General features: G+C 38.8%; 1 protein-coding gene across 1 annotated transcript in view; it reads right to left on the minus strand.

Moving 5' to 3' along the window:
• Positions 1 to 9056, minus strand: part of LOC135201637 (PC-esterase domain-containing protein 1A-like) — a 197919-nt gene extending 188863 nt beyond the window's left edge. The window contains exons 1-2 of the mRNA XM_064230724.1: positions 8935 to 9056; positions 7790 to 7869 (exon numbers count right to left, since the gene is read on the minus strand). Coding sequence (XP_064086794.1) covers positions 7790 to 7869; positions 8935 to 9013 — 159 coding nt within the window. The 5' untranslated portion in view covers positions 9014 to 9056. The remainder of the gene's footprint in view (positions 1 to 7789; positions 7870 to 8934) is intronic.
• Positions 9057 to 10423: the final 1367 nt, after the last annotated feature.

Raw genomic sequence — 10423 nt, forward strand, 5'->3', positions numbered from 1 at the left:
TACAAGAGAAAAAGCTATATGGATAATACCAGGATAAACCTGGTTCGCTCACCCCTGTATTAGGGTGTCGGTATAATCTGGGGTGAGTGAAACCACTACCAGAGGTCCCCTGCCATTTAGTCTCTTCCTTTGTCAATCTCCCTTTCAAATTAGGCGCCATACCCGCGCCATCTACTGCCCGCTACTGCTACAACTAGCGCCTCGATAGACATTCCTTTAAATAGCACTGTTGTGTATACTCGTGTTTTGAGTATTGACATTATTTTGGAATTATTTACGATATATGAACGCCAGGAATCTTCGGTATCTAAGTTGAGTATTGCAATTATCGATTTGTTACTGTAAGGGTAGCGAATTTAATCATAAGTATTTTTTAAGCGTATGTTACATATAGGGAGCCTCGCTTGCACCGCTGCGAGTCAGCCATTACATACATTGCTACCCGTAGCCTTATTCATGACGACTTCCAATTGGTCACCCATACTAATTGTAGTCGTGTTAATATCGATTTTAGCACTTACTCAAGAGTTACGAATTTATTATAGATATCCTGACGCATAATTGTATCCTGGCGCGAGGATGATGCTGACCTACTTATCCAAACCAAAGAGATTCCTCATTGGTTTGGGAAGTAGGTTAGGCGGGATTTCCTTTTCCAACCGAGGAAGCTTCTCCCCTTCGATTTTTGTGGTGCTAGACGAATATTACTAGACTGTAAGTGTTGTAGCTTACAATTGCAGTTTTCGACCATTTCGGTAGAGTTAAATTTGACCGAAGGACGAATTTTTTCTATTTATCGTTATTTATATGAAAATATTTCAAAACTGATAAAAGCTACAACCATGGGTTGTTTTTAGTTGTATTCTACATGAAATTGCGCACACTTTCACACATAAAACTTTAGGTAATAGCAAATTTAAAATGGGCGCAAACATTACGACAATCGGACAAAAAAATTTATGATTTTTTCGGAAGAGTTACCGCGCGGACGTAAGGAAAATGTTTTTTTTTTTTTTTTTTCATAAATTCACCATAAATCAAAATATTGTCCTAGAGACTTCCAATTTGTTACAAAATAAAGGTAAATGATTGAATATTACTAGAATGTATGAATTTTAGCTTACAATTACGTTTTTTGACCATTTCGGTCAAGTCAAAGTTGACCAAAGGTTGAAATTTTGGCACTTATCGTTATTTATATGAAAATATTTAAAAACTAATAAAAGCTACAACCATGGGTTGTTTATTGTTGTATTCTACATAAAATCCCGCATATTTTCATATATAAAACTTTATGTAACGGCTAATTTAAAATGGTGCAAACATTACGACAATCGGACGAAAAAATTTTGATTTTTTTCGGAAGAGTTACCGCGCGGATGCAAGGAAAAATTTTGTTTTTTTCATAAATTCACCATAAATCAAAATATTGTGCTAGAGACTTCCAATTTGTTGCAAAATGAAGGTAAATGATTGAATATTACTAGAATATAGGAGTTGTAGCTTACAATTGCGTTTTTCGACCATTTCGGTAGTCAAAGTTGACCGAAGGTTGAAATTTTGGCACTTATCATTATTTATATGAAAATATTTCAAAACTGAAAAAAGCTACAACCATGAGTATTTTTTTGTTGTATTCTACGTGAAATTGCGCATACTTTCATATATAATACTCCATGTAATGACTAATATAAAATGGTGCAAAAATTATGTCAAAGTGACAAAATAATTTCTGAGATGTGTCGCTGATACTTTATAGTGCGAGAAGAAAGAAATTCGCGCTTGCACGCCTGGGTAACAATTGTAAACAAAACAACGCCTTGATCCGTGAGCTCCCAGTGTGGCGGGATCACAAGCTAGAAAAAACAAGTGCAAAACCCTCCCCACATTAACCTAATCGATCCACCTGCCAAACCCACCCTCAGTCACACTTTCTTCTTAACACAACAAATACAGCAGGACAATTGACCTACACCTATTCAAAAAAAAAAAAAAAAAAAAAAAAAAAAAAAAAAAAAAAAAAAAAAAAAAAAAAAAAAAAAAAAAAAAAAAAAAAAAAAAAAACACACGTACCTACCAACACTATACAAAAACAAAACGAAAAACAAAACAAAACGCATGTACTTACCAACTCCAGATATTCCAGGGCTATCCTGTGCTGTCCACTGCTTAAGGTCACAGAAATACCAACAACAACAACAACAACCAAGAACCACAACCTACAACCCAATAACACAACAACCAAGGACTACAACCCAACAACAACCAAGGACCACAACAACACAACAACCATGGAACACAACCACCCACACAAAAAGGCAACACACACACCCACTAACAACACCAAGGAATCACAACAGCTCACCAATAACAACCTTCAACAACTCACAACCCACCAAGAAACCACAACAGCTCCCAACAACAACCCTCAACCATAACAACTCACAATAACTCAACAAAACCTCACAAGCACAACAAATCCAACAACACAGCTCTAAATCAATTAACATCAAACTTAATAATAACCAACATCAAATCAACAACACACAACTCTAACGAATTTCAATGCCTTCACTAGATCGCTGCCGATACCACCGACTATCACCAGCTCTCACCAAAGACTCACTGAAAAAAAAAAAAACAGAACTCTGATCTCTACCAGTAGACAACCCAGCCAGAACTCACTAACAGCCAATACTCGTTAACTATCCATACAGCAATTACACCCTCTCTCTCTCTCTCTCTCTCTCTCTCTCTCTCTCTCTCTCTCACAGACGTTGTCAAATGGAACTCCATAACTCCTACATACCAGCATCCCCCCAGGCGCGTGATTCCAAAGTTTCTGCCTAGTAGGCCTATAACTATTTTTCCGTGAATTTAAAAAAAAACATTTTTATATTGACGTACCATACGTCCAATCGGCACCCAACAGACAATTTATATCAACGTTTAATACGTCCAATTGGCATTAAAGGGTTAATTCCATCCGGCAATTGTGAGGACAACTAATAGACATTAAAAATACTGAAAGGCATAACAAAAGTAGACAGTAACCTATTTACATTAAACAAAAACCAGATAAGAAATAATGGATGGAAACTAGAAATGAAGAGATATAACACATCCCATTGTGGGAACTTCTTTACATACGAGATATGTGAGATACAACACATCCCATTGTGGGAACTTCTTTACATACAAGATATGTGACACGTGGAATAAACTAAACTGCTACCAGAAGTTGTAAACAGCAACAGTGTGGAAGAGTTTAAAAGAAAGCTAGACAAAATCATTAGGACGCTGTGAATGCACAGTAAAACACACTCATACACATAAGTGAGCACACGATATCTCCTCGGATGGAGTAACAAGTCTTTGAGACATCCTAATCCTTGTAACTTCTCTCTCTCTCTCTCTCTCTCTCTCTCTCTCTCTCTCAATATCATATAGAAGCTTCTGAATAGTATGTAAAAAATCATTTGAATCAAGTCGTTTTATTGTTTTTGATTAAGCTCGCCTCATGCCAGCACGGGCTCTTGCTCATAGAGCAGCCTGTAGGGTAAGTCAGATGTCAACACAGATTTTTTATTTTGAAGCAAGGATACCCTCAATCAGGACCTCACACACCACCTTCATCAGGGAGTGCAGGATTTCACCCCCAAATCCAGAGGATGGTGGCGGAATGCAGGAGTGCAGATGGTGGATGTAGAGATTGTAGGAAACACTGCCGTAGCAGTGGTTCTCAAACCAGTCAACATGTTAGTGTGGCAATAGTCACAGTGACCAAAGCAGCAGCGACCAGAGGGGCTTGAGAGGTCTTCAAGCAGAGTAATCCCAGCAATGAAGGCAAATCCAAGAAACCCAGAGTGCAAAGTCTCTTGAAGCTCCTCAGCCTCTCCAACACCAGCAAAAGTCGGGTAAGTAGGGGAAGCCTCTCTTTGCTCCGAAGGGGATTCCTCCCCCTCTGAATGAACAAAGACCCCTTAGAGACTTCCGTCTGATGAAACAAGCAAAGACAATGAGGGGGAAATTGCTTCTGTAAGAGTGACAACAAAGCTTGGGAGTTTTGCAGAATGTAAGATTCAACAAGAAGGGTTGGCAACCACAGGAGTTGTCGGGGGCATGTTACCACCAGACAAGCTTTAGAAGCCTTTTTCTTGTACTTCCTTCTCTGAAAACATTTCACTCATTGCACAGTGAACTAGTCACAATACTTGTCACAAACACTTTAAGGGTTACAATCATGACCTCTGCAACTTGTGCAAAGATAACAAAGGTCTACATCAACGGACGAGCAGTAACATTAGATTGCAAAGGTTGAGGCGATATCAGGAACCGGCCTTCCATTCGTCAGGCTTATCACTTGATTTGTGGGTCTGCATGATTTATTATCACAAACAACAATATAGCAAAGTAAACCAACCGTATTTTGCTGGGAATGCATATCACACTACCCCTCAAGAACAGTTAAAATCCATGAATAGTTAACACGTTCATAAAAATATAGTGCCAAACCCCAGATTTCGTATGCCCTGGAATTCATACAATTTGGTTTTGGTCAACTTTTTTTCAATGAAATTTTGACTCAGGTTTCATACATTTCATTGGAGCGTGTACACTCAGAAATGCTCCTTCCAGGGCCCACCTCATGACTATGGCCATACCAAGCACCCAAACAAAGCATCCCATAGTCCCTCGTAACCCATTCTGCCTTTATGTTTGTCGTTTTTTTGTGTTTTTTGTGCTTTTTTTTATTTATGTGACCTGCTAAACAAGCCATAATGGGGCCCAAGAATGTTCCAAGTACTGGCCATTTTGTAAAAAAAAATAATAATAATAATAATAAAATAAAAGAGAAATAATAGAATTTAAGAAAGAACTCGGAGCAAAGCTGATGTTGCAAAAGGGGCAATATCATTAATGAAACAGAGATTGCAAGTAATTGATGTTGAGAAGTTATTGGTTTGGATAAAAAAAAAATGAGTGCGAAATAGTGTCAACGAGGCGACAATTTGTGAAAAGGTAAGGATACTGCATGCCAATCTTAGTAAGAAATTGCCAACAACAAGTGCTGCTGTTAGTAAATTTAAGACAACAGAGGCTGGTTTGAAAAATTCAAAAAGCAAATGGGCTTACATAATGTGCCTACTTCAGTCATTAAGGACATATTTCCAAATGGAGTGATGTAAAAAAATGTTTTTGGAGAATTATTAACCCAACAAAGATGATGTAATCTGTGTCTCCAACATGTTTCATGACAATGCCTTGTTTCATTTTAGGCAAATTTTAGACATCGGAAACAAATGTCTCTGGAAGTTTTGTGTGACAGCGGTCCAGTGACTATCAAGCTAGTCATAGTGCCGGTAAAAATCAGAGGGGAAGTAACCCCACATGTGCCAGTAAAAAAACCAAGGGGAGAAGTAACACCAGATAGGTCCTTGATACCTGAAGTCCTTCTGGAGGGGGATTCCCCTTCCAAACAATAAACTCACCTCCTCCCCCTTCCCCTCTGTTTACCATATGCTGACAAGTCTCCCATAATGATAGGGGTGATGTTATATGTTTATGTACTTTCATTAGCCATCTATATTTATTTCTCATTGTTTCCTGTATGCAAAACTGTGTTGGTTCTGAATAAAATCTATTTTTTATTAATACTTTTGGGTGTCTGGGACACATTACATAATTGGATTTACATTATTCCTTATGGGAATTGTTGAAAACATTAATTGGATTTACATTATTCCTTATGGAAATTGTTCCAGATTTTATACGTTTTGGACTACGTACAGGAGATGTTCCGGAAAGGACTATCTACAAAAACTTAGGTTCCACTGTATGTACATACTTCTAACCCTTCTAGCCAATAACACACACACACACACACACACACACAGAAAGGACTATCTACAAAAACTTAGGTTCCACTGTATGTACATACTTCTAACCCTTCTAGCCAATAACACACACACACACACACACAGAGAGAGAGAGAGAGAGAGAGAGAGAGAGAGAGAGAGAGAGAGAGAGAGAGAGAGAGAGAGAGAGAGAGAGATTAGGATGTCTCAAAGACTTGTTAGTCCATCGGAGGAGACATTGTGTGCTCATTTATCTGTAGGACCATGTTTTACTGTGCATTCAAAGTGTCCTAATGAATTTGTCTAGCTTTCTTTTAAACTCTTCCACACTGTTGCTGTTTACCACTTCTGGTGGCAGGTTATTCCCCATGTCACAAATCTTGTATTTAAAGAAGTTCCCACAATGGGATGTGTTCTATCTCTTCAGTTCTAGTTTCCATCCATTATTTCTTATCTGTTTTTTGTTTAATGTAAATAAGTTACTGTCTACTTTCCTTATGCCTTTCAGTATTTTAAATTTCTATTAGTTGTCCTCACAATCAACGTGTTTCTAAGCCATACATCTTCAGGCTCTCTAGTCGTCTTCGGTAACCTATTTGCCTGATGCATGGAATTAACTTTGTGGCTCTTGTTTGTACTCCTTCTAATCTATTTATGTCTTTTCTTAGTGTTGGTGACCAAAACTGGACGATTGCATATTCAAAATAGGGTCTAACAATTGATGTGTAGAGCTGCAGCACTGTTTCCTTGTTTCTGTATTTGAACTACCTCTTTATGTATCCCACTAGTTTCTGTGCCTCCTTTTCAGCTTTTATACACTGTTTTGTGGATTTCAAGTCCTTAATAATAATGACTCCAAGGTCCTCCTCTTGTTCTCCACTATTTATGGCATTCCCAAGCAGCATGTAGCTGGCATGAGGGTTGTTTGTTCCTATTTGTAACACTTTACACTTATCTACATTTTTCACTATCCTTCGTAGCTATTTTAGTTGACCACCAAGTGGGCAACAAACTATCTGATCACCAACGGGGCAACATTTTCTACACTTCACAGACAATATGTCAAGATAAATCCACAGTTAAGTTCCACCAACCCCTCACTCCAAGCATCAGAAAAGCTGTCGGAACGGATCCCCCACCAATAATCGGGGATTGCCTATACTGTAAATCATGAAATGCATACGTATGTAGTCCAGGAAATAATACAAAAATACAGAATATTGCCCTATGAAAAAATCTGTGAATGGATGAGTTTTCCCACGAATTTATTAATAGGTTCCATAGAAAATTCTGCGAATCATTGAGTCCGAGAATTGTGAGAGTATGAATCTGGGGGGTTTACAGTATCTACAAGATATACACAGAAAAAAAACAAGAAACAATCCCACACAGAATGTCTGGAAAAATAAAACAAGCAAAATGGTAGGCAGGGCAGAGGGTACAAGAGAGTTCCACGTCGCACGATGGCCGAAAGCAAAGTGAATGCTTACCGTCCAGGTGGGTGGAACTCCCACCAGGCAGACAGCAGTTAACTACCTAACCACATTGTTTAAAAATTAAACAGCTGTTTTCCAGCTAGGCTGAAGCAAATTACTTATATATAGACCAACAGTTTGTATAATGTGTAGGGACAAATATCACATCTAAAGTACTTGCAGAACAAAACTGTATAATGATAATGCTGCAGCTGGTAAGTAAAAAAGTCCATTAAGCTGAGGTGTCATTTATAAAGTAAGACTTGATTATGAATGGGATTAGAGTGCTTGGTAAGTACTGCAGTTGCTGAGGCATGCAAAACATCAGTAAATCAATGGGTGACTCTGAATCTACAATGTTACCAGTTCTGTGACATGATTTTTGTTTCAGTGTGGCATATCAGGATCACCTAAAACTTCATTACTTTCATTGACTCTTATAATATGTATACTTACCCCACTACGAAAAACAGATGGTGATGTGATGTCATTGGCATGAATCAACTGAATCAGATCCTTGTATAGACATCGAGTATCTGAAATCAAAGAGAAACTATTCTATCTAATCATCTACATAGGCCACGAAATAAAAACAGAGGTGATAATGTTCCATTAATCTGATTCATAGTTTAAGAATAGCACAAGAATGTTTCAAGTAACCAAGCTCTCAAAGATTGAAAATTATATAAGATTTTTGCATGTTTGTGCATGCACGGAAGTATACTAGTACGTATATGGAAGACTCCTACAGCACGTGTTAATTCGAAATGTGACAAGAGTATACAGGTTCTTGAAACAAATTTTGAACAAACATAAATTATGAACAATTTGTATTTTTCCTAAGTATAGGAGCCAGTGCCTTTTGTATTAGAGCATCTTTCAGCATGAGCTGGAAACTGGTCAATACTTGGTAACATGGTAATTAACAAGGTGGTTAACAGGTAAAGGTGGGGGGGGAGAGTGAAGTAAGTGAAAAGAGGGAGAGTGAGTGAAGTAAGTGAAAAGAGGGAGATTGAGTGAAGTAAATGAAAAGAGGAGTAACAAAGGTAAAAAGTTTGGCCTAAAGGAATGATGTAAAATCAAGATTACTTACGACAATTATTGACTGACGACTTGCGCATAGCATAAGCCCAGTAAGTAAAATATATATGCAAAAGTATTTGGCCTAACTGAATAGTGTTAAATTCAAGAACTGTTCCCAGAGAATACATATATGGCTTGATGATAATCTGAATTAAACAAACAAACGACAAGACTCATCCTGATCGAAGGCTACGAATGTGTTCCAGTGGTTGTGGAACACTGGAACATTAATGAAATCCAGTGATATAACCAGAAAATAAGAAAAAGCTGCTGTAAGCACTCGATGTTTAGTCAAGCAGGGCAGAAAACAGAATGAAGTGCTTAGCTAAGTCGTTCCAAGTATTTTCTTTGGGGGATGGCACTTATAACTGTATCGAGTAATCGAAGCATTACCCACAAAATTTGAATTAGGCTGCTGTATGTGGAACCCAATAGCTATATAAAATTATTGGGTAATTCTCATATATACAAAGAAAGCATTTGTAAAAGGACACCAGTGAATTAAACTAAAAACTTACTTGAATCTCCTATAAAAAGAACCCCTCTCCTCTTCAACAGCCTCCTAACATCATCAGTTCTGAAGATATCACAAGCCATGTCATTCAAGCTCTCGGCAACCTAGAACAGATTAATACTGGTCATTTGAAATATATCTTGGGTAAGCATACATTATGGTAAGGCCTTTAGTACATTTTTACTTTCATACCACAACTCCCATGAGTGCCTTGTTACTACCAGCCCGATGGGAATGAATGTTAATACATAATTGTAGTAAACAGAGTTTAGTATGATTTTTATATTAGGTACACATATTAAAGGAACTAAGAGCACAATACAAAAACTCCAATATACAGTTGCAGTATTATCAAAGAAAAATAATACAAAATATCTGTTAGACCAGTCTATCAATCAAGTTAAAATCTCACTTGAGATGAGAAATCACAATTTTTGGAAGTAAATTGTATTTTTCCTAAATATACGAACCTGAGGTCCTTTACATACCGTGTGGCAGGCTATACTCTTCTTAACAAGCTTCGACGGAGGATAGGCGAAAGTTGCTTTCCCGAGTTCTATCTTGACCTTCAACCAATCTTCTATATCACGAAGTGAATGTTTAGCAGCCTTGGAAAGTACGAGCTTCAGGAGAAGAGGATCGAAATTCTTCCTTCTCATCAGGAAGATGGAAGCAGGCGACCTGGGAGCGGCTGCTACGAAGTAATCCGGGTACATGTCGAGAAGGTAGCGTAAAACTTTCGAATAGCACGAGAGAGGGACAGAGTCCGCTTCTAAGTCCTCCTCTCGTCATCCGAAGAGATAGGCGACAGATACGGTTCTTGATTCGACTCATTGTTCTTCGTACATTGTTTGTTTTCTTTCATCCAGTTCATCAGCTCTTGCAACTGTCGACGTAAAGGAACTAGATTCTCGTCTTCTTGAGTTGAAGTCGAAGCAACTGGGGTCGTGGATTTTGACACGATCGCCACCGGAGGTCTCGCGCCAGTCGAATTATCTGTCGCATGCGAAGTTGAAGGTAAAGTTTTGACAGCTTGACGAGTCGAAGATCTCGACGAACTCGGAATCGGTCGCTCCACAACCGAGTTGAAGGCGGGTGTCGCTGTCGTAAGAATACAAGGCGAAGTCCATGCATGTAGCTACGCTACACGACGGCCGAGAGATATCTAATTCTCTGTTCCTCTTCACAGGGGGCGGAGAGAACACCTCCTCAGTCGAACGTCTCTTCAACGGACGTGAGACTGAAGAATCATGCCACTTACGACGTCTAACCGGCGACGAATCACTCGACTCGGTCGATAACTGGTTACCGAACGACACACCTTTCCAATGGTGTTTAGTCAAATCCTGCTGTCGCACCACAGGATCGACGGAGGAAGCAACTGTCTGTGGGCAAACCCGGACAGTCTCCCTTGGACCTCCGGTATGTCTTCTCACCGAGGCGGGGAAGCGGGACAGGGACCTTCGTCTAGGAGAACTATCGGGACAAACAGC

Source organism: Macrobrachium nipponense, chromosome 23, assembly GCF_015104395.2.
Source record: "Macrobrachium nipponense isolate FS-2020 chromosome 23, ASM1510439v2, whole genome shotgun sequence".
In the NCBI taxonomy this organism is placed as follows: Eukaryota; Metazoa; Arthropoda; class Malacostraca; order Decapoda; family Palaemonidae; genus Macrobrachium; species Macrobrachium nipponense.